General features: G+C 46.1%; 1 protein-coding gene and 1 long non-coding RNA gene across 8 annotated transcripts in view; both read right to left on the bottom strand.

Moving 5' to 3' along the window:
• Nucleotides 1-621: 621 nt before the first annotated feature.
• The window catches only part of LOC122462901, a 28,441-nt gene continuing 4,146 nt past the window's right edge, over nucleotides 622-24,916 (bottom strand). Inside the window, exon 3 of the long non-coding RNA XR_006285793.1 lies at nucleotides 622-1,039. This is a non-coding gene — a long non-coding RNA (uncharacterized LOC122462901). The remainder of the gene's footprint in view (nucleotides 1,040-24,916) is intronic.
• GPS1 (G protein pathway suppressor 1) lies at nucleotides 5,048-24,910 on the bottom strand. Of its 7 annotated transcripts, none has more exons than XM_037915153.2 (15): nucleotides 24,773-24,910; nucleotides 20,657-20,749; nucleotides 15,173-15,354; nucleotides 13,482-13,646; nucleotides 13,121-13,256; nucleotides 12,869-12,946; nucleotides 12,251-12,311; nucleotides 11,720-11,805; nucleotides 11,160-11,254; nucleotides 10,483-10,623; nucleotides 9,991-10,096; nucleotides 7,946-8,026; nucleotides 7,677-7,814; nucleotides 7,174-7,308; nucleotides 5,048-6,326 (listed from the first exon to the last, which is right to left on the bottom strand). In XM_037915153.2, exons 1-15 carry the CDS (start codon nucleotides 24,803-24,805, stop codon nucleotides 6,252-6,254), a joined length of 1,605 nt encoding a protein of 534 aa, XP_037771081.1. In that variant the 5' UTR covers nucleotides 24,806-24,910; the 3' UTR covers nucleotides 5,048-6,251. The 7 variants fall into 7 exon arrangements, with proteins under 7 accessions (XP_037771081.1, XP_043384309.1, XP_037771080.1 ...); XM_043528374.1 differs by lacking the exons at nucleotides 10,483-10,623; nucleotides 24,773-24,910 and adding exons at nucleotides 22,992-23,195; nucleotides 24,634-24,748; XM_037915152.2 differs by lacking the exon at nucleotides 24,773-24,910 and adding an exon at nucleotides 22,992-23,181.

Below are 24,916 nucleotides of genomic sequence, written 5' to 3' on the forward strand. Positions count from 1 at the left end.
TTTGATTTTGGACCTTTTCTCTAATTTGTTAAGGTTATTCTGAATTCTAAACCTGTCTTCCAAAGTACTTGAGTCCCCTCCCAGCTTGGTGTCCTCTGCAATTTTATAAGCATACTCTCCATTACCCTACTCATAATGAAAATACTGACTAGTACTGGATCCAGGACAGACCCCAGTGGACCCCCAATGGATACACCTACTCCCGAGGGAATTCTGCACCAACAAAACTAAAAATTCTGCACCACAGAAATAATTATGGAAATGTTATTTGTCAATAAATAAATGTGACTAAGGCATGGCACTGTGGAAGCACAGGCCAATGGCTGCATTGAAGTGGGACATCATCCTGAAGCCCCAACCTCCCCTGATACAGGGACTCAGCAGTGAGGCTGCACCCAACCCTGCCAGTGCAAGGGCTGAGCCTGCCCCAGAAACACCTCAGGGCCCTGCTCCTCTGCACCAGGTGTGGGGCAGGCTTAGCCCAGCAGGATCCAAGTGTGGAGGGGCTTAGTGTGGGAGGATCCAGGTGTGGGGTGAGAGATTTGTGTGGGGGGCAATCTGGGTGCAGGCTGCTCAGTCAGACATCTGGATGCACAGGGGCTCATTGGGGGGTTCCAGGTGCAGCGGTAATGGGACTTTGCAGGGGATCCAGGTGCAGGGATGTGTGTGCAGGGTTTGGGGGTCCAGGTGCAGCTGGCTGTAGCTCAGTGGGGTGGGGGACTTGTCCGGGATGGGGGAGGAGGTCCAGGTGTAGGGAGGTTCGACAGGCCTGTTTAACAGGGGAGCCCCAGCTGCTGCCAAGGGGATGCTGCAGGCTGGGCTCCCACTTCCCCCCCTGGATTCCCCTATCCCCTTTTCTTCCCCATCTCATCTCCACTGCCCCATGCCTCATCCCCCGCCCCTCACTCCACGGGTGCTGGAACAATTTGTATAGTGGGGGTGCTGAGAGCCATTGAACCAAACTGTAAACCCTGGATGTAATGGAAACCACATCAAGCCGGGGGTGCGGGAGCACCCTCCACACTGCTAGTTCCAGCACCTATGCCTCACTCCCACATTCCCCTTTCCCCCACCCTGCCTTACCCAGCCCCACAGCTAGCACTCACTGTTGCACAGAAAACAGGAGGGCTCCCAGCAAACAGAAGAGGAGCACGACTGGCATTAGGACCCAGGAGGTGGCGTTCAGCTGCAGTCAGGGGAGCCCAGACACAGCCTCCTTTAGTTGGGCAGCTCTGCACTTGCAGAAATGGGGAGAGAAGTGGCACGTAACCGCGTGTGCCCCCCATGCCTTGCCTCTGGGTGGGCAGTCCCCACCAAAAAACACTGCACTCATGGTTGTCCTCCTGCCCCCACGCAGCTTCCCTTTGGGTGCAGGTTGCAGAAAATGGCAGGGAAGCACAGAACTTCTCGGGGGGGGGTGGAGGGGGGGGGGGCGCATGTGTGTGACGTTTTCTGCAGGTGTCCAGCAGAATTGCCTCAGGAGTGAACTATTGATAACCACTCTCTGAATAATGTCTTGCAACCACTTGTGCACCCACCTTGTAGCAATTTCATCTAGACCACATTTCCCCGATCTCCTGAGTCCCCAGTCCAGGGGTTTAACTACAAGACGGACCATCCTGTTTTCCTAGTGGTGAATTCTGTGAAAGGACAGACAGCAGACTCTTTATTCTGCAACAGAAACAGTCTCTCAAGATCTCTCTGTATCTCAGGCAGTGCTACATATGCCTGCCCCTGGTGCTCTATGTGCATCCTGCAGAGTCTGATTCACAGTGCCTGTCCCTGGGCATTCTATAAACAAATCTTTCTGTATATCACAGAGAACTTCAACAGTGTGAATTCAGACATATTAATCTGTTATGGTAAAAGGCTAAAGAAATGGAGACCAAGCTGTCTGCCATTTCACTGGATACAATTTCAGATCAGAAAATTGACTTACACCTGAGGCTGCCCACTGACTGCAACACCGGCTAGCCTGAGACCTACGTGAAATCTGCGGCAGTCCATCTCTCCTTACCCTCAGGTTGCAGTGCAACTTCTGCACTGATCACTGCCATCTCCTGCTGTAATGGGAGATTGAAACAGCATCATGGACCTCCCCGCAACCTGCACCCAGACTCCAAACCAGAAGGCTTCTAAAGCTTTATCCTGTGGGAATGTTAACTGTAAACAGGGTCTCCTGAAGGGAAGAGAGAGACAGTGACTTATAGGGACTGAGAGATGTACATTCAAATGCAAGCTCTAGATTTTCTGGGTCTGGTAAGACCAGAGCAATGTGTATTAGGAGTTTGCACAGGAGCTTTGCGCCTCTACATAAAAGGAACATGCTAAAATTTAGCAACCAATGGTTTTAGCTCTCAGATGCAGCATCTCTTCAAAAGGAAGGAAACATACCTTTTTTTTTTTTTTTTAGATATGGAGTTTTGGGTTAAATGTTTTCGTAAAGAGATTTATTTAAAAAGATTTAGGTAGCTACAAGTACATACCAATAATCTCTCTTTACAGATTAGACTTGGAATAGCAAAACTTTTAGTGATTCTACTTTGTATCTGAAGTTTGTTCATATAAAGTCTGTTGGCAGTGCAGTGACTTTGTGATGAGCCCTTATCCAATCCAGACAGACAAGCTGGTTCTTTATTTTTTCTCCACTGGTTCTAGTGTGAAGTATGGGGCAAAAGGAGAGAGAACCGATGGGCTAGGCCAAGCCAAGCATCCTTTAAAATGAAAAAGCCTTTTCACAGAATTATAGTTTCTTACTTACATGCAGCATTCTAGTTATGGATCACTATAAATGCAAATCCTCAAAGCCTTGTTTAGGAGATTACTGTGGTAGTGGCGAAGTGGGGAGTGAGTTGCTGGCACAGGTGACTGTCAGGGTATTTTCAGTTAGGGGGAGGGAGCTTTTAAAATATTTTTGGATGGTGAGGGAAGCAGCTAGAAATCAAATTGTTCCTATTTAGGATTTTATCAACTCTCTCAAACCAAAATCCTATGACTTGCTAGATCCTGTGCTAAGGAGCTTTTCTGGTGAAGGGATCTCTTTCCTCCTAGCCCAAAAAGGTCTTGTCCAAAGTCATATCTGCCACTTTTAATCATTATCATGTGAGCACCATGATTACTAGTATACCAGGTGCAATGCCTGCCATCAATCCCCATCAGGAGGCATTTGTACAGCTCAGCACCAATGATGCCGCCCCATTTACAATTGTATTTTGAGATCTGTCAGTTAGCCAGTTTTTAACTAATGTAATGTGTGCCACTGTTGATTTTGTATCCTTCTAGATTCTTAATCAAAATGTCATGAAGTACGAAATCAAATGCCTTACAGAAGTCTAAGACTTGAAGTCAAAGACACTATTACCTTTATGAACCAAATCTGTAATCTCATAAAAAAAATATCAGATTAGTGTGACAGGATTTGTGTTCCATAAATTTATGTTGATTGGCATTAATCAATCAAGAATTAAAGGAGGATAATATAATTAAGTCCCATATCAGCCACTCTCCAATATTTTGCCTGTGATTGATTTCATAACTTTTCTAAAGAGATCAGAAAAAACACCACTTTCAGTTAGCAAGGACCTCTTGGACTATTCTCTCCACCTTAACCATTAACCTAAAGAGGTAGAGACAAGTGAGAGAGGAAATGGAGGAAGACAGCCAAAAGAAGGAAAAAGGTGGAGGGAGGATAAGGATCCAAGACAAAAGACTGAGTCTCCAAGGGGTGCACCGGACAGCAGAATTTGACCCTACTCAGTATTTTTTGGTACTAGGTCTTTTGCATTTTGGCTTAAGCTGGCCTCTAGGGTGGATCTCTTATTTGTCAATCTTTGCACTACATTTATGTTATACCCCAGTTAATGTGCAGGTTAGTAATTAGGCCAGCGAGAAGAGTTGCTGTTTGAGCATAAAGAACCTGGCTTGATGGCTGTGTCTAGTAGGCTGAAATACTGTCTAATTTAAGGATAGTCTACAGAACTACTGTTCTCAATGGCCATCGTTAATCGGAGCATCCTTGCTAAAGACGTGGAACTTAAGAGTGGATGGACTGGAGCTGAATCTTCCACTATAAATTATTGTGAATCCTGCTCCCTTTTTAAAGAAAAATAGCTTTTGCTGAATAGGAGCTAGACCTTTCAAACTGTGACATCTGCAATTCCATTTTGAGGCAGGTCTCAGATCAAGAACAAAGTATTCTCCATCTGTGAGGGTGACCAGATAGCTGAGAAATCTATGCCTCAGATAGGAAGGACCCAATTCTCTCTAGGGACATAAGTGTTTCACATCACTACAGTAGCATAAAGTTGGTAGAAGTGGCCCTGAGAGAATATCTATTGTGTAAGGGAGTGCCTCTGCTGTCAGAGCAGCTCAACACTCTTCCCCTTCCAAGCTTCTGGGTAAGGACCAGAGAATACTGGACCTTGGGAGTGGGAAGAGAAGGGGTCATAGCACACTGCACTCCAACTATTCTTGGCTGCCTCTGACCATTGAGGCTGTTCTAATTTACACTGGGGGCTGGGTAGGCCCTTGCACAGCCTTAGAACAGACTAAGTCACATTTGCTTCCCACTTCCCTATTGAATCAGAACTTCTGAGAATCAGGGTAAAATAGCCAAGCTTCCTGGAACCAGATCTTAGCAAGGTGAGTTCAGCCCTTCCAAAAATGGGCCTGGATTAATGCAAAGTTACTGTAATTCCAAAATATGGACAATACCTAACCAAAGACTTCACAGTAAGTACTGTCTCAACTTTCTCCACATAAGCCACAAAATGCTTCAGCAACAGAAATGTGCAAATGGAGGAAGCTGCTGCAGTTTAGCAACTACACAAATGCGTCTTACACATGGCTTCCAGAAAAGCAAGAGAGTAAAACTCCATCAAGTGGCATTCTTCAGACCTCCTCACACAAGTGATATTACCTTATTTCCAAACACCTCCAACCATATTAAAATGCTCAAAACAGCAGCCTGTCAAATCACCAAGTTTAATATTAAAGAAAAGAATCAGGACAGCTAAAAGCAACTAACACAAAACTCCAAACACTGCAATGAGCTTTTTAATTACCTTCTTTAATGAACTAGAGATAATGACTTATTTTAAAAACAAAAATAGCATTAACAATAACATTTGTTTGTAGTAAATTGCTGGACCAGTCAGGGCTGGATCAAAATTCTTAACTTTGTCCTATGGGACTGGGTGAATGCAAAGTTGCTGTAATTCCAGAATATTCAACACTTAACTACGCTCATTAATACAACACTATATGAGTCTGGGCTGCCACCTTAAACCCATTTATAAAAGGAAAGTTGGGACAGATGCACCTGCCGAGCAGGTACCTGGGCTGGCTTCTTTTGGTTTCTGCCCCAGACCTGATGTGTTGTATTTCTATGGCATTGACTCATACCACTAGGAGCCACTGGTGCACAGGCTAAGAAGCCACTGTACGCTGATGAAGTAAAACGGACAAGCAACAGTATTTGCACACGATGGAGCCTTACTGCAGTGGCAAACCACCACCAAAATCCAAAGCCAAGTGATATGCATGTGGAAACAAATTAGGAAACAGGCCTTTGAAAAAGGGACAGGCCAGACTGAAAGAGGTTGGATCCAGGATAAGTGCAACAACCTGAAATAAATGCCTTTGAGTATGCAGAAGTGGTGCCATATTTCCCAGGGTGGGTGAGAAGTCCTAGAATGTGCTTCCTGAGAGGAGCTCCCCTCTGGCTGAATGCTGGGCCCATACCATTGAGAGCATTTCAATCTGAGGGCTTTGAAGTAAAGGAAAAGCACTGCATTGCTCAGAGACAAGGCAACACTGTCAGGTCAGTAAAACAGTCTCCCTTTAGATACACCCCCATCCATCGAACTTACAATCTTCCTTTGCAGTTCTGATCCTGGAAAGCTCTAATAGCAGCTGAAGAGACCCAAGATCAGCATCTCTCTGAAATATACTACGAGTTCTTTCTGGGGTGGTGGATACAGAGGAGAGGGCAGAGAACATGCAACCAGCACTGAAATGATGGACAATTCCAGGGATGCTGCATTTAGTGACAGCTTCTGTTCAAAAGGAATTAAGTTATCCAAATCTGAACATTAGCCCCCACCATCAGCCCTGACTCTCCCAGCCCCAATGAGAGAGAGAGAGAGAATGACAGGGATAGTTTGTGAAGCTCAGTAGTCTGTGGTTAGGACATAGGACAAACAGCTGGGGCAGGGAAGTGGGGGAGGTTCTTTGATTGTACATGAAGATTTTCACATGTTGGTGCTCATTCGGGACTGGCTGTTAGCTGGAGTGAGCTCGCCTTGGCTACCTTCTCGTGGAGGAGACTGCAATAAGAAAACCAAAATACAGCCCTGGTTAATGATGGCCTGGAACTGCCCCTGCACCAAGGCTCTAAACACAGAATACTCCCAAAGAGGGCATGCTCAGCACAAGTAAACCATTCAGCAGGGTAGTGGCATTCTCAGCTCAGCCTTCCCTCTTTCCCAGCAAGAATTGGGTGGAGGGAGTGGGTCCTACACACCAGGAGCACAAAGCTTGTTTATTTAGTTGCAAATAAATCTTACGTTTCAATCATTTTTCTGTTAATAAATCATTCACTATTTTTACAAAAAAATTTGTTATTCACAAATATTTGCACTACAGTTTACAGATTATGGGTGTTTGCAAACTATTCACTTCAGCTATTCAAGGTGTGTGATTGGTCACCTAACTTGAATCAAATACCCATTCAGAACTTGAATGCCATTTGGCACATAGATACCACAGGGATGAGCGTACTATGGCAGCATCAACAGAATCCCATGAACACTTTATACAGCAGTCAGCCTGCTCTCTCCAGGGCACTGTCCTGCGGAACCATCTCTTGGGCAGGATTGCTCCAGTCAACATATGTATTTCAATTTCCCTCATGAAAATAAAAGTTATGAATAATTAAATCCCTTGTTGTAATTTAACCAGCCACTCACCTACTGACTGGAGTAAATAGTAACCAGGATCTGTCCTGCTAGCTGCAAGCTCAATTCTCTAACATTCTCAGAATCCATCCTCTTGTGGGTAAAGAAAACCTCTTTCCCCAGAGTCCCTAGTCACCAGCTTTTACCCCTCTGTACCACATCATCCAAATGGTTACCGTTTACCTCAGATTCTATGACAAAGGGGCCCTTTGCTCACCTTGACGTGTATCTGGTTGCGCAGGACTGCTGCCCGCAGGATCATGGCTTTGGCACGTCGCTGGAACTCTTTGCCCATTAATAAGGACTTTTCAAAGGTGGTGCTGCGCTGATCTACATCCCGAGCATAAAGAATCTGTAACCAACAAGAAGAACTCAACACGGGAACTGGAAATGGGCTCAATTACTAGGAAGCTCCTTCCACACAACAGACTGGAAGGAATCTACAGGAATCAAACCCTTGACATATCAGCTAGGCAAACACACCCTCACTACAGGCAAATGCAACTTCAACCAGTATTCCAGGGGCAAAGAGAGGGAGAGTGAAGCTGAGTTCTTCAGGAGCTCATCATTAAAAAGTAATGCTCCTGCTGTATTAACCAAGATGGTGGTACAGGAAAGGTGATCAGAGATCTTTAATACTGCATCCCTAGCCAGCTGTTAGCGTCAATCCGCAGCCTAGCACTTGCCATCAGAAACAAACTGGTGTGTGGGGACACTCACTTTGCTATGAGAATCTATTCTGGCATTGATCAGTCCTTCCAGGATCAGCTGGGTCAGCTCATCCTCCAGCGCTGCCACCGTGGTGTTAAATGCTGTAGCCATCTTGCGCATGTCTGCTGACACATAGGGGCTGAAATACTAAGAACCAGAAAATACAGTCAGTTTCCAGGTTCATCCACCCCCACCCCCACTCCTTTGAAACTTTATGGTGAAAGATAGGTCCTACCTCTAACCCTTACCCATTCCTCAGGTTTGCATGGAAATGTTACCTGGATAAGGGCACGATTTCGGATCTGCGTGTAGAGTGTCCTCACGTGAGGTGCCAGGTACATATCCAGCAGCAGGTTATCCTATGCAAAAGAAAGAGCAAAATATTAGAAGCTAGAGCAGGAAGCAGGCTGGATAAAAATAATGATTTTTTTAAAATAACTTCTTAAAATTTTAACTAACAAAAAAACACTTAAAATTTAAAATAATTATTTTACACGTTGCTAGTCCTTTATTTTGATCCCATTTTATAATCTTAACTTGCTACAATGAATGTTTTGACCTTGTTCCTTAGAAGATCTGGAAAAAGGGGTAAACAGTGAGGTGGAAAAATTTGCAGATGATACAAAATTACTAAAGATAGTTAAGACTGAGGCAGACTGCGAAGAGCTACAAAAGGATCTCTCAAAACTGGGTGACTGGGCAACAAAATGGCAGATGAAATTTAATGTTAATAAATGCAAAGTAATGCACATTGGAAAGCATAATCCCAACTATACATATAAAATGATGGGGTCTAAATTAGCTGTTACCACTCAAGAAAGATCTTGGAGTCATGGTGGATAGTTCTCTGAAAACATCCACTCAGTGTGCAGCGACAGTCAAAAAAGCTAACAGAATGCCGGGAATAATTAAGAAAGGGATAGATAATAGGACAGAAAATATCATGTTGCCTCTATATAAATCCATGGTACGCCCACATCTTGAATACTGTGTGCAGATGTGGTCACCCCATCTCAAAAAAGATATATTGGAATTAGAAAAGGTTCAAAAAAGGGCAACAAAAATGATCAGGGGTATGGAACAGCTTCCGTAGGAGGAGAGATTAATAAGACTGGGACTTTTCAGCTTGGAAAAGAGACCGCTAAGAGGAGATATGACTGAAGTCTATAAAATCATGACAGGTGTAGAGAAAGTAGATAAGGAAGTGTTGTTTACTACTTCTCATAACACAAGAGCTAGGGGTCACCAAATGAAATTAATAGGCAGCAGGTTTAAAACAAATAAAAAGGAAGTATTTCTTCACACAACACACAGTCAACCTGTGGAACTCCTTGCGGTATGGTCTTGGCCTTCACAACATCCTAACAGGGTTCAAAAAAGAACTAGATTAATTCATGGAGCATAGGTCCATCAATGGCTATTAGCCAGGATGGGCAGTAATGGTGTCCCTAGCCTCTGTTTGCCAGAAGCTGGAATGAGTGACAGGGGATGGATCACTTGATGATTACCTGTTCTGTTCATTCCCTCTGGAGCACCTGGCATTGGCCACTGTTGGCAGACAGGATCCTGGGCTAGATGGACCTTTGATCTGACCCAGTAGGGCCATTCTTATGTTCTTAAGAGTTACAGATTTTACAAACATTTTTTCCTTTCTATAAAAAGAACACCACAAATTCACACATGAAATTAATGATCAAGTAGACCATCAATGTTATTTTTAGAGCCAGCACCACCTTCCCATATATTGAAACTTCCATAAGGCAAGAAAGCTGAAATGCTTTGACCAGGCTAGACTCCATCAGGGTTTTCTGTCTAAAATCAATAAGATTTGTGCTCTTATGCCCCTTGGATGTTGTTGAAAATCCCACCCTTAGCTACTGAGATATGTTCTCACACTGCAGTTGTTGATGAGGCCACGGACTTGGATTTTCAGTATAATTGTGCATTTTCTTGGCAGAAAAAAAGTCAATGCAAAGTCTGAAATTTTAGTAACTGTCCAACAACTAATTAAAGGAACAAGGACAAAACATCCACTGTAAGAATTTAAGTCTACAGAATGGGAAGTAAAGAACTAGCAACATGTAAATAAAGATCAATTTTAAAAAATTAAATCCTGATTTTTATTCACTGCCACCTAGAACCAAGAAGCAGAGCACAAAAGTCCAACATGAAACACCTACAACTTCAGACAAATTTGAACGTACGTTGCTTTTCTTAAGACAAAAGAGAAGAACCCTCAGGCCCTGTGTCACCCTCTCCCCCACACATCACATGGAAACCTGAGCTCCCACATCCCCCTGCTTCCTCCCCTCCCAGGACTTACTTTCATCTCATCCAGCATCTTCAGGCATGAAGCATATTTGGATTCATAAAACTTGAAGATGATGTCACGCACCTGAGGCTCCAGCTCCAAGAACAGTTTGAAGGAGCTGTAGACACACAGCAGTAGTCAGATGCTGGGACCTGACATTGATACACCCCACCACACAAACACTACCACCCCAATGCCTGGCTATGAACACTCTCCTCACTGCCCTGTGATGCTCCAAGTGTTAACACTCTAGCAGCCTGGACAGCCCATTGTCTCAGGGGCTGGGATGGACTCAGCATAGCAAAGGTGCCAGGGTCAGTGAAAGCCAAGAGCCTCCTGCCAAAGCCTGTACTGGAGGTCCCCTTCCATAAAATATAGGAAAGTATGTGGAGTGGGGCAGATCAGGACCAAAATAGCATCAGTACTGTCAGGGTTGGGCAGCACCAGGCTGCACTATGCAAACCAGTGCTCGGCATCCCTTTTGCGAACACGACCTTTACTCACAGTGTGCTGAGAAGCAGGGTAGGGCTCAGCATAACAGATTTTAATCCACAGAGGACACAGATCTCTCCAGAGAGTCCAGCACCTCCAAGTGCCTCCCACAAATCTCTGCATGCTGTGGACCTCTCCCTGCAAGCCACCTGCCTGTCATGCCAGGGAAGCTGGTTGGTTAGCAGAGAGAGGACAACTCTTTTACCCCCTCAATTTAGGATTGACGCACCCTTATCAGTTAGGGGGTTATTATATTGGATAGTTGTATGGCTATCATGAATATCCAGAGGTATAATTAATGACAAATTTTGGAAGGGATATTAAAGATCCCACTTCAAGATTTAAGCCAATCTTTAACTACTAATGTGGGTGTAGATTATCCCACAACTACTACCGAGAAGTTCTTACACCATCCTTTGAAGCATCTGGTGCTGGCCACTGTCAAGAGAAAGAGACTGAGCTAGATGGACCTTTGTACGATCCATTCTGACAATTCCTAGGTTGCTATTATGAAAGTCTCATCTGTGACTAAACTGGTGCCTTTTCATAGAGAAATCCCAACTAACATTTAAGGTTTAGATACCTAACTAAGTGGGGTTCTGGAACTCATGCCTCACCTCCAACCAGAGACCATTCTTGAGCAAAGCTCCAGTATCCATCCCTCAAACTCCTCCCCAGGCATCACCCACCTGCTAGAGATGACATTGCGTTGCAGTTCCTGACGGTCAAAAGTGGCCAGTGCACAGAGGCCACCATACACAGCCACGTTACTAGGAGATAACAGCTAGAGAGGGACAGAGATCGAGACCAGAACTGAAGTATCACTGAATGCTGTAACATGGAGCAAAGCAGAGCTAAGCCCCCAGACCCAACCCTCCCACATCAAGAATACAGGTTGACCCTTGACAAATACAGTGGGACCAAGTGAAAAACATGGACACTCCCCAAATCAGGCTTCACCCCAAAAGCTGGAATAATGCCCAGCAGCCAGCCTTTCAATTCCATTATCTGAACTCCCCTAAATTCAGTTCTCTGCTCCACCACAGACTTCCTGTGTGACCTTGGGCAGATTCCTTTGTAACTCAGTTCCCCCATCTGTAAAATGGGGATAATCCTGTTTGCCAAATACATTACAGATTGTGGGCTCGGATACCACCGTGATGGGGGCCCATAAGTACCTTACATAGACAGATACTGTACATAGCTTCCCCTCTGACCCCTGCACACAGCCCCCTCTTGGTCCTCTTACCTCAGGGAAGTCACAGTGGTCAAATGAGGCCAACAAGAAGCACTTTGCTGCCTGCTTGTATTTCCGAGCTGCTAGTTCAGCTAAGCCTAGGAATCAGACTTAGTTAGTTCTTTGTCCACTACCATACACGTACTAGTTAGGACATAAATAAGAAATATGGAAGAGTGGAGTGGGCACCAGGAACCCGAGGAGTTGCTAGAGCCCCACAGTTTCAGGGAAGCAGACACTGTCAGTTAAGTAAGTGACATTCTAGAGACTGAAATGAACTGCCCTAAAGGACCCTGGGCTTGGAAAGTTTGGGGAGGGGCAGGAACCAGTCAGGGATGGGAACTCCAGGATGGTTCCCTACTCAAAACTTGTCAACTGTGTTTGCGTCCTGCCAAGAGAACGTGAAGTACAGAGACCAGTGAGAACATTCTGAGCACTCCTTGGCTGGGTGAGAGGCATTCTCGACTTCAGTAAAGCCCCAGGAATGGCAAACGGGCGAGAAGACTGCCCGGTGGCATCCAGGAAGCAGAGGAGCTCACTTACCTGCTGCACACTTCAGCTTGGTGAGAATCGCCTGTGTCTGGCTGTCCCTCTCTCCTCTTTGCTAGAGGGTGAAAGGAGCAGGAGTGAGTGACTTGTACAGATCTCTTAACCATACTGGGGGAAGCCGATCTGCTTTGGGAGCTCCCTTACATCTCAGCAGCAGGATCCCCGGATAGCCCTAGGGATATTAAAACCCAGGAACCCATTTGGGAATGTAGGCAGCATTCTCAACAGGAAGGTAGTTTCACCCCACTCCCTTAGGGAAGGCCACAAGGACACCATTCACACAGTGCCCAGCCTTTGGCTAATGGCAAACACGGGACAGAGGTGGTCAAATGAGAGGTAAAGTGCTCCAGGCACAAGTCATTGTGGAGATAAAAGGGGCGGTCGAGCCCAGAGAAGAGAGTATACCAAGCAGCGGGATGGGACTGACAGTCTGATTAGCTGGAGAACACTGGCTTGTGTGTGAATTTGGGCAATGAGGGAAAGAAACATGCATGGAGCAAGTCCAATAGAGAGTGAGGGAAGGAAGAGGGGAGGTCTGGCCAACCGTGACTGAAGAGGTACAGAGCAGACAGAGGAAACATCTGAGAACTGTAAGGGAAAGAAACCTCTTACCTCTGCAATTTCTGGGGTGGACTCTGCCTTGCTTACGTAGCTCAGAACGTGGGACCAATTCTGAAGGTAAACGCTAACCTGCAAGGAGGCAATCAGACATACAACAGTGCAATGGAAGCAAATCAGAGCACAAGCAAATAGTGCTACCTGCTGGCTGACCAACGTCATTTCAGAGATAGAAAGGTGTAACTCATCTATGTGAGAGGGACTCCTCTGTGGATTGTACGATTCCCTCGCTGCATGGCTCCCTACCTTGATGACATTGAGGCACATGTTAATGACGTGCTTAGCGCTGGTACAGTAATCACGGGCTCGTGAGTAACACTTGAGGGCATTGCTGAGGTCCCCACAGTCAAGGTAGTGATCACCCAGGTCATCGTGGCCTCTCCTGGAGAGAAGGATGAGAAGAGCAGTGAGCTGCATACTCAGGCAGAAAATCTCAGAAAAGTGCAGGGTTCCGTTTGACTGTGGGAAAGAGAGGCACAAAGCTTGTTCGTGCCACTCAAACGGACATTGCACCCAGCCTCATCTAATGCAGCCCAGGCCCTGAGCTATATTCTCCCAGGGAAGCAGAATGCTCTTTCCCACTCCAGTCGAGCCTTTCCCTCCTCACCTGATGCTCTCCTTGATTGAATTTCCTTTGTAGTTTTTCAGATCCGTATCCAGCTTTTCCAGTTTGAGAAGGGCTTTCTTCCGTGTGGCCTCAACCCACGCTGTATCAAGAGGAGGGGGCTCAATCCCACCATCAGGGACAGCATCAGGGGTGTTCTGCAGCTCTCTGAAAGTCAAGCCAGTAAGAGTCTGAACTGGGCTGTTAAACTATAACCTCTCCAATGCAGGGACCTGCTATTTATGTGGCACAGTTCCCCTGGCATACAGCACCATGCATTACAAGAGAAACCATCTAAACAATAAGTAGGCAAGAGAAAACGGAAAGCCCATAATCAGTACTGAAAATCTGCATTCTAATTGGATTTTAAAAGTTGCCTTGTTTTTTGTCACAGCCAGTTAAAAAACCCTCTTCCTCAAAAAAATGTTCCTTTTACAGATATGCTCTGAACAAGCGGGTTCCTGACTAATTGAAAAATAGAGTGAGCCTATTCCATAAATCCGATTCTAGCGAGTCAGTAATGGTGCTGTGAGCCACTAACCCACTTCGCAAGCATCAAGAGTCACCAAACCTACTTCAAGCACCTCCATACAAGATACAAAGCGTGCACACTTTCCTACACTTTGCTCTCTTCCTAATTGGTTTCAACCAGTTGGACAGCAACATGCAAATGACTTCAGGACCAGGCTAAAGAAGGGAGGCCACAATACCCCCAGTCTTTAAATGAAGTGCCCATAGGTCAGCCACAAATGGAAAAGCAGCTCCAGAGAATGGCCTAATTCCACCTCTCTCAGATCAGTGCTTCCTGCTTGAACTGAATTCCCCTCTCCCAAGATTTATGTTAATTGAGGTAGACACACAACTTAACCAGTTTAAAACCCATTCTGTTCCACTGACATTTCCTCCCAAACCCACAAGAAACCAATAAGCATCAATACATTGCCATGCAAGGTACTAAGATTCTACACACAATAGAAGGGTCCCATCCAATGCAGATCAATCAAGAAATCATGTCATGTGCATCATAACTGCACTGTAAAGATCAAGATGGGAACTGTGGATAAATAAGGAAAGTATCAAGGCTAATCACTAACAACCAAAGCTCATCAGCCAGGCTGCAATTTGTGAAAGGCTAAGTCAGAGAAGTGAACATTTAAACAGGGTTTTTGATGTAGAGAATGCAGAACACCCAATAGAAGCTGAATTTCCAAACCTCCCCAAGGCACAGATCTCTGTGTGTGTCAGAGCAAAAGCAACCCTATCCCTTTCTTCCCAGCCAGAGGTGGCTTTGCATGCCGCTGAATGCATGGCTGCAGTGGGGAAGGGGTGTAAGCAGTCTGCCAGATATTAAACTCTGAATTTAACTCTGTTTTTACATAAGGCATTTATGTACATAAGGCATTTGAGAACAGCTACAAGATCTAGCCTGTCTTCAACATCCATGTTTAACTTTTACTAATGTGAAAGATCAGAGAGAGAACAGACCCTTCTGTGTATTTCATCTCTAAGAAAGCACTAAGCCCAAGGTGTAGGCAGGGTCAGTTCACTGGAATGTGATGTCAGATTCCCATCTAATCTCCACGAGGAGTATTTTGCTGTTACACACAATCTCCTCTTTCACAGACGTTTTCCTGTGCTGCATTTGCCCTGATATGATCAAAGAAGCACTCCAGATTCCCACCACCTCCTGGTACCTGGTGGCCTCAGACAGTTTTCGGTGGATTTCCTCATACACATCAACATTGAAAGTTCTTTGGACGAATGACAGCGCCATCTTGAGGGCCTCCACCCGCAGCTGCGGACAGTGGTCAGCAATGAACTGCAACCGCTCAATCCGCATCAAGCCGCTGTAACTAGATGCATACTGCTCCAAATCCTGCAAACAAAAACCCAGGCCCAGAGAGAGCATCACTAATACAAATACCTGAGTGGCCCACAAGCCCCCAACCTCCCCTTGTCCTGCAGAGTCTGTTCCTGCAGCCCAACCCCACTTGAAAACATTAAACCACTCAGCAGAACATGAAAATTACTCATTCTCCATTTCTGCCTCCCTCCAGGTTTTAGAGAGACAAGTGGGGGGGGGGGAGGGGGAGGGGGAGGTCATATCTTTTATTGGACCAACTTCTGTTGGTGAGGCAGACAGAAGCTTTTGAGCTTGAACAGAGCTCTTCTTCAGGTCCAAGAGCCTGGGCTCCATTCTGAGCTTGAACATCTACACTGCAATTAAAGAGCTCCGTAGCCCAACCCCTGAAAGCCCAAGTCAACGGACATGGGCCAGCCATGGGTGTTTATTTGCAGTGTAGACATACCCTAGAATACCCTGTTTTCAATTACTAATAACTTTGTTGATTTTAACCATTCAAACTTCCAAGACATGTTTGCCTCAGGCTGAATTATTATTTTAAATTTCAGCCATTTCTGAAAACAAAGGTAAGGGAAAGGACATTCTTTAACATGGGCAAAACAATTCTTGGGGCTCTTCAACTGAGAATCTCCAGCACCCCCATGCTTTGGAGGAGGGAATTTATATATGGCAGGCAGATGACTTTTGTATACTTGTGAAAATCTGCCCAAATTTGGCTAAGATTTGAACCTTTTGGGGGGAGTGGGAGAGCAGAGTTGCAGTTTGCACATGCTCAGAAGACTTGCCAGAACTTCACAGCTATTGTCCCCAAAGATTCTGTCTGCACTGAGTATGCTCTAGCCAAGACTGAGCAGGACTTTCTGTGACGGGTTGGACCCCCAGTTCGTGATGCCACCTGATATACTGGGGTCCCACTAAGCCCGCCCCTTCCACCAGCCTAGGCTTCCTCACCCTGTCTTTGGTGGGCCAGGCCCTCAAGTCTTCTCTAGCACACACACAGGGAAGGCCACACCCAGCTGCAGACACAGACTGAAATCAGCTCTCTGGGGGAGGACTCAGCTCAGGGATTTACACAGCACTCACGTGTACACCTCCTTTGGGGTGCAAACCCAAAATAATATTGTCTTGCACTGTACAGAGAGATCTGTACAGCGTAAGCTCATAAAAAAATCACCCCCTCTCAATGTGGAGGGAGATATGCACATGTTTTGCACATCCTCCCACCCCCCGATATGAATTGTACAAACCGGTTTACAGAAAACAAAGACAAGTTTATTAACTACAAAATATATATTTTAAGTGATAAGGGATAGCAAACAGATCAAAGCAGATTACTGAGCAAACAAAACACACAAACTAGACTTAGTACATTAAAGAAATTGACTACAAATAGTAATTTCTCACCCTAAATGTTTTATGCAGATTGCAGAGTTTCTGAAACTGCACTGCTTGCAGCTTAAATCTCCAGGTATACCCTTCCCAGGCTGACCTCTCTCAGCCTGGGTCCCAGTACTGCTCCCCAGATCAGTCTTAGGTGTTTCCAGCAGTCATCCTGGGCAGGGATTCAGTGAAGAATCAGCAACCTTGATTGACTCATTTCCCAGCCATAAACAGGATTTACATATGGTGGGAAACTCTTGTTTCCTAGTCTGCTCCCCATCCCCCATTCAGTGGAAAATCATCAGCTCAAGATGTCCTGTACCAGGTGACATTGTCACATGACCTTGCAGTTTCAAAGCAACCATGAGACAAGATTTATTTGTAATGTCCACAGGAAAGAATCCCAGGAAGATGGGAGATCAGCATCTTCAAAGACCCATTCCATTGTCTTTCCTAATGGCCCATTCAGCCTGATTGCCTACTGTCTGGTCGGCATTTCCCAGATGCAAAAGCTTTTGCAATTGATACAGAGCTTATATTCCTAACTTCAGATACAGCAATGATACATGCATACAAATAGGATAATCATATTCAGTAAATCAACCTTTCCAATGATATGTTTTATGCAAGATAGGTCTTGTGAAATATCTTAGTTATGCATTCATATTATAAACAATATTTTTATGAAGAATATGGGGTCCAGTGTCACACTTTCCCTGAAACAGTTGCAGCTCTGGGATACTGCAGGGCAGGTAGGGTTCAAGTCTGGGTTCAGGCACCGGAAGAGAAACGGTCTCTCCTTACGCTTTCAGTGCTCCCACTGCTGACACCCAGGCAGTTGAAAGCTGCCTGAACCAAAAAATGAGGAGAGGAGGAGGCCTGGGAGCCAAGGAGGGAAATGAGTAGATGGCTAGGGATGGCAGCGCTAAGGAACTGGGAATCAGTGGAGAGAGATTTGACAAGGAATCAGTATGCAAAGGAGAACTGGGACAGAGAGGAGAAGCTGGAGTACTAAAGACTGACATTGCCTAGGACCAGTGAAGAGAATGGGACTTGGGGAAGAAACAAGACTGGGACAGGGCTGAAAGGGTCAAGCGAGCAACAGAACAAACGGAAAGGTCTTTGACTCCTGGAACACACTCCCCTCCAGAGCCTGGAATTGAACACATCATTCTGTTGCCGTCTGCAATTACCTGTGAAACCCATTGCCAAAGTGCGCCTCACTGCGTTCTAGTGCTAACACATACAAAGCAGGACAACCTACTACTGCTACCTGTTACTCCATTAGCTCAAGTGGTAGACATTTGTGCAGTGGCTCTCCAGATGGATTTGAACCTTTGATTACCTGTGTGGGTGTCAATATGTTACCACATATAGGGTTCCCTTTTTCTCAAATCTAGGAAATTACACAAACCAAAATGGCATTAAAAGAACACTATTAAGGTTGCAAAGTGAAGCACTCAAACATCCTGAAATGCCAAAGTTAAGGTTTCCCTTGTGTTTATGTGTTGTGATCATGTAATTAAGCCTGTATCATATCTATTTTTTTCCCCCACAGGACCCTTGCCTAATATATGCACAGGATGAATCTGCTCTAGGTTGTGTAAGATGACTCCCACTTCATTTGCTGCATAAGTTGGAAGTAGTACTTGTGGTTGCCAGGAGAGCTAAAAGCCCTCTCCCTCAACTGAGTGGGAGGGGCCAGTAGACCCAGGCCACATTGGAAGACCTGTACCTACTGCAGTTCTGGGAAAACAGCAGACCTAAGCCTGCCCACAGCTAACGGAAGAAGCATAGCGAATAAGTCAGGGGACTGCAGGAAGAAAAGGATGGTCTCATGGTAAAGGCAGCAGAATACTGTCCTGGAGAATTGCATTCTATCAGTGCCTCTTCACCAGAGAGCCTATGTGATGCCAGACAAGTCACTTATAGCAAACTTTTCACAGCTGGCTAGTAATTGTGTGTTCTTCATTTTACAGATGCCAGTCTTGGTCTGATTTTGCAGAAGAGCTGAGCACTCACATTTACAACTGAAACCAATGGGAGATGTGCTTTGAACATATGAAGTACTATATAATGCTACATACACTGAAAAATCAGATCCTAGATCTCTCAAATTGGGCACTCAAAGTTAGTGGACATGTTTGACCTTAATCTCTCTGTCTCGGTTCCCTATAAAATGAGGATAATACTTCCCCCTCATCTCACAGAGGTGTTGAAAAAAAACATTTGTGAAGCATTGAGGTACTGGAGTGATAATATCAAATTCATGAGGAAATTAATAATTCTGTCTTCGGAGCAGGGTTTGAACAGTGTGCAGACAATAAGGGTAGGGGCCACACACTGAAGAATGAGGAACAAACAAAATATTGAATAGCTGTTCATTAAGTGAGCACTATCCATTTTGTGCCTTGAATGAAGCTGGAGGGGCCTGTGGGGAAAAAATGGATGTGATCATGTAATTAAAGACTATCATAATGCACACTCACAAGGGCAACCTTAATTTTGGCATTTCCAGATGTTTGAGTGCTTGACTTCGCAACCTTAATAGTGTTCTTTTAATGCCATTTTTGTTTAGAGTGCTTGATGCCATTTTCTAACTTTGGAGTGCTTGACTTTACAATCTTCATTTTTTGTAATATTATATTTTGACTGTTTATTTGTATCCTCTTCAGAGGCTGGGCAAAGTTAATAAAATAAACTGAAGTTGGTCAATATCTCAGAAAAAAAGAGGAGTGGCTGTTGAAGGCTGTACTGGAAATGGTACAGGATCAGAATGTTCTGCCTTCTGACGTGCGGAGAATGCAGCCCTTCCAAACTCTTTAGCTTTGACAATTCCAGCCAGTTTCAGCTGGAAGGCCTGAGACCCAAGAATAAAAACCCCATTATAATTATACCCGTAAAGAAACATGGCTAACACCACCTCAGAGTAAAGAGTAAGCCTGAGAAGAAAGGCAGATTCACCTACTGGTATCAGAGGGATTCACTAAGCCAGCGTTCCTCAAATGAAGCCACTGTGGCCACACACAGCTACCAGGGCTTTTCCTGCAGCCACAACAGTCTCCTGGGCAGAGATGGGGAAGAGGGCAAAGCAGCGCCCCCTCCCTGCAGTGCTCAGAAGCAGGCTTCTCCCTCCCTCCCCCACTTCAGCCACACACACACACCCCCTCAGCCACAGGGTCTGGGGGTGGGCTTAACTCTCCTCCCCCAGCTGTGGGGCTCTTGCTTCAGCCTCCCCCCAAGCTTCAGCTGTGGGTCTTCGCCCCCCCCCCCCACACACACACCCTGAATCCAGCTGTAGGGCTCTGGCTCTTGGCTTCAGCCCAGAGCAGTGGGGCTTCAGCAGGGCCAGCCTTACAGGGTGCAGTGGTCAAGAGGCAAGGAGCAGGGTACGAGGCTATGGACAGGCACTTGGGGCAATGGGGATCCATGGGAGGGGGGGAGGCAGCAGGGGCCAAAGGCACCAAAATACAACTGTACATTATTTTTATGATTGAGTCTGAAAAAACCTACATTAGTAAATTACAATGATTTGGACATGTATATGTACATATTTATTTGTTTTTCCTAAAGTTAACTAGGTCTTTCAGGAAAGTTTGTCAGAATGGCCACCAGCAAGAGTTGGTGGCTGCACTCTGAGGCCACCAAAAAATTTGTTGTGAGAATACCTGCACTAAGCCATTTCAGAATAGAAGTTACATCGAGGCTAATATACAGTGCACCACCAATATGACCCAGGAGATGCAAGAAAGATTAGCATAGGAAAAGAGGCTATGGGAGAGCTCATTGTTACTCTATCACCTCCCACACAGGAGTTGCTGTCAGACTGCTGTTTAAAGATTTACAGGAGGGAAATGAGAGTGGAGTATTCTATAGAGCCTTCAAGAGGAGAGGCCAAGCACAAACATCTCTCTGCCCCCCAATTAGTACATACCAGAGTTGGGTTTTCCACCACATAGTTGATATCAGGTGCATTCTGCTGATCCTCTTGTGGGTCTACGTCAATCTGCATAGGCTCCACTGCGCCCTGCGACAGAAAATATGGGGTCAAATATGGTTCATTCACATCCCCACAGGAAACAGCTTGCTCAAAGATGGGTTCACAATCAAGACAGATTCCACTTAAACACACATGTAATGGAGAAATGAAGACACTGCTCTTGAAAAATCTTCTCTTTAGGATCCTACCCCACACACAATCGGATTCCTCAGAATTAAAGGCTCCTCCAGAGTGAGAACTACTCACTACCATTCACACACAACACTTTTCCTCTTTCAGTAGCTTTTCAAGCAAGAAAATGCAGGAACATGAGAATATTTTCTAAACATGTTGCAGCATCACACAGATGCATGGCATATTCCAAAAGACATCCTGCTGCTCTTTTCTGAGCAGGGTCAGGCAGGTCATCCACTGAGGGACAGCACTACAAGTGGGGCTTGGAAATACCCAATGCGCACCCATACACCACACCAGGAACTCTCTGAAACTAATACCTTTCTCTCTGGGATCTTGTTTGTTTTTTTTTTTAAAAAGTCTCTAGCTGTTCTGGTTCGGGGGTGGGGGCGGGGTGAACCATAAATACCATGAACAAAGTAAGAGCTGCAGACAGGGTCTGCAGAAAACCTGGAACAGTAGCTGTCAGAGGTGTGAACTGCCCCATTCATCTCTATGAAGAATTAACACATGCTTCAGGTAAAGTCTTGTCTACGCACGGAAATTTATTGCTATATAGTTATAATCCTCTGTGTGCAAATTTATTCTGGAATAAGAGTGTCTTTTTCCAGCATAGCATGTCACTTTGAAAGCAACATAAACTATACTGGAAAAAGGAATGCTTATTCTGGAATAAGTGTGTCCAGCTGAGGTGTTATACTGATGTAACTATACAGTGGTATAATTATACTGCTATAGTTCTACTTGTCAATTTCCCTGTGTAGACAAGTCCTTGGACTGGAAAGAGTCAAAAGATGCACAGAAGGAATTGCAAGCAACGACCCTTTTTGATGCCATAAATCAGTAATGCTTTGGAGATAACCACCATATTCACCCCACCCCATGGTCATATTCAAGCCTCACCCAGGGGACCCAAACTGAAGGATGCCAGCAAAAGCAAAAAGCACCGAGAATTGTATTTTACATAAAAACGGCCACACTGGGTCTGACCAAAAGTCCATCTATCCCAGTGTCCTGTCTTCCAACAAAAAGAAAAGGAGGACTTGTGGCACCTTAGAGACTAACAAATTTATTTGAGCATAAGCTTTCGTGAGCTACAGCTCACTCCATCGGATGCATCAAAAGCTTATGCTCAAATACATTTGTTAGTCTCTAAGGTGCCACAAGTCCTCCTTTTCTTTTTGCGGATACAGACTAACATGGCTGCTACTCTGAAACCTGTCTTCCAACAGTGGCCAATGCCAGGTGCCCCAGAGGCAATGAACAGAACAGATAATCATCAAGTGATCCATCCCCTGTCGCCAATTCCCAGTTTCTGGCAAACAAACAAACAGGTGCACAATCTACTGCAAGCAAGGTCTCATTTTGGTGATTCACATGGGCAGAGCTTAGCCTACCACCAACTTTTCTTCCCACCAATCTGACCTGACTAGAAATTTATCCCATATTTTCATAGACTCTCCTCTTCCCCAGGAATCAAGGGTAGAAAGTGAAAAAATTTTAAAGGGGGTCAGGGACGTTCCAGAATTCCTAGTTCTAAAAAACCCATTGGTTTTCCCCCATTTGCTCTGACATACTGCACAACTCCAAAGTACACAACGCTGACACGACTTGAGTGACAAGAAGATTGAAGTGAACTCTCCCAAGGCCCAAAGTAAAAGCAAGCCAAGATAAGTATACAGAGGAGTGTTTTTCAGTTGCCATAGAAGAGAGAGAGACTGCCAGGGATTATATACACCAGTGCTCAGGACAACAATAATGTACAAATCAATCTGGGAAAAGCCTAGGTACAGAACCAAAACAGTCCTCTTCCATCACTATAAGGGGCAATACCCTGCATCACCCCCACCCATGAGATTCCTCTTTCCCCTGCTACCCCGAGACAGGGAGAAGTGCCTTTACCACAGTAACTTTGAATTAGGATTCTGAAGAGAATGCACACAATCAGTTGTTGTTCTAAAATTGGTTATTCATTTTTCAGGGAGTCATAGTTTTTATACAAACATTCACCGTCACAGAATAGTTAAAACTCAATTCACTCTCACTCACTCCCCAAGTTTTTCTGAACCCACGAGTGCCCTCTTTTTTAAGGTACCTCATAAAGCAGTGTACAAGCTGACAAGCTGGCACTCAAGCTGAAGTCTCCTGCTGTACTCGGAAGGAAGAGGTCTGACCTACTGCTGTGGGGAGTGCAGTATAGATCTGTCACTGATGAAGAAGCTGAGCTGGGAGCTGAGCTATCCCTCATCCTGTCCTGACTCTCTGCACCCCCTCTCCCTGACACAGAACTTGCCGGCTGCTAAAGGGAAGAAAGACAGTTAACTTGCAGAGGGATCCACTGGGCAGTCCCTAGACAGTCCTATGATTAGCATTCCTACTCCCTTTGGGGTTTGAACAGTGGCTTATGGGTTCTTACATTCTTACCTCTTCACTGCAAGCCTTCACTTCCTCTCTACCTGCTGATTTACTGGGCCACATTCCCTTACCTCAGGAACTTACATGTAACTGGCACACAATGAATATTGCTTTAGAAATAAATAGGCTTGAAAGAAGCCCAGCAAAGCTGCTATAATTACTGGGAATATTGTCCCTTCCTTCAACATACTTGTTTGCATGTTGTTCATATAATGAGTGGTATAAGCAAGCTAGATTAATCTCCCTGAATTTTCTGCTAACCAGCTGTTTCAAAAGACCAGGTCCAGCTCTGTTGGCAGGTATGTACAACTCCTATAGAAAGATCAGCAGTCAGGAGAAGTTTAGCATCATAGTCCAATAAAATAAAAGATAGCTAAAGCATAGTTCTCAGAAAGTAGAATAAAGTAACCAGCAGCTACTGTAACGTACAGGTTATATTGCAGAGTGGAGCTAGCAAGAACTACTGTAGTATATAACAGGGGTGGCCAAACTGTAGGAGCCACATGTGGCTTTTACCATTAAAGTGCAGTTCCCCCCTCCCGCGTTCTCCACCAACCAGACTGGCGGAAGGGGGAGCTCAGGACCTCTGCCTTGCAGCAGAGCAATGGGGTAGGGGCTTCTGCCCAGCGGGGAGGGGACTCTCAGGGGTTTTGCACCATATGGTGCACCTGCTAGGGCAAGGGGCTTCAACAGGAGTAGGGCTGAAGCTGCTGGGGCAAGCGGCTCCCACAGAGATGAAGCCCCAAGCTCCAGCAGGGGAGCCCCAGCTCTCGAACTTCTGGGGACTGTCATATGGGGCTAGGAGGGTCAGTAAGTTTGCCGCCCCCCCCCATGTATAGAAAGTCACTAGAATGGGACCAGAATATTCTGCAACTACTTTCATTGGGGGACCGTAGAAGCCAGCAGCTACACATCCTGAAAGGAGATGGCAAGAGGCGAAACAGCTCCAGGAAATATTATAAGACACAGTTTTCAACAGGCCGAGCCAATGCACCCTGAGGCAGGGCTGCGAAGGCGCCTGCACCCAAGGGCCACGGTGAAACACAGCCGCGAGCAGCCCGCCACGCCCACCGGCCGAGCCGAACAGCTCCGGGCGGCGGCCCCGCGCTCCCCCGCCGGAGAGCCGCCCCAGGCCAGGCCGCGCCGCGGGCCCGTGAGGACCGAACACGCGGCGGCAGCGGCGGCCCAGGGGCTGCGCCAGCCCGAGGCCTGCAGGCGCCTCTCGCGCAGAGCCCCGGGAGCGAGCGCTCCGCGTCGGCGGCCGGACACCGCGGGCCCGCCCGAGCCGGGCAAGGGGCCGCGCCGCCGGCACCAATGTTTACATCTCGCCGCCGCCCCGGAGCGTCCCAGGCCGGGGGGCTCGGAGCGGATCCCAGGGGGCCGGGCCGGGCCCGCGCCACAGGACAGCGAGCGGCAGCGCGGCCCCCGCAACCCCGACCCGGCCCTCGGGGGACTTTTTACCTGTAAATTAAAGACCTGGACGGGCAGCGGCATCCTCCCCTCGGAGCCTTCACTTCCGGGTCACGCCTGCTCCGGCCTTCCGGTTAACGTTCACTTCCGGGTCACACAGCCCAGCCTGGGCTCCGGCAGGTGAAGCCCTTAAAG

Source organism: Chelonia mydas, chromosome 14 (genome assembly GCF_015237465.2).
Source record: "Chelonia mydas isolate rCheMyd1 chromosome 14, rCheMyd1.pri.v2, whole genome shotgun sequence".
NCBI classification, from domain to species: Eukaryota; Metazoa; Chordata; order Testudines; family Cheloniidae; genus Chelonia; species Chelonia mydas.

Coding starts and splice junctions, on each gene's coding strand:
- GPS1 (XM_043528371.1), bottom strand. CDS start 23,144: ATGAGGGATAGCTCAGCTCCCAGCTCAGCTTCTTCATCAGTGACAGAT. Junction 15,355..20,656: donor TGGTGGAAAACCCAACTCTG/GTATGTACTAAT, acceptor TTTTGTTTGCAG/GATTTGGAGCAGTATGCATC. Junction 8,027..9,990: donor AGATGCTGGATGAGATGAAA/GTAAGTCCTGGG, acceptor TCTTTTGCATAG/GATAACCTGCTGCTGGATAT.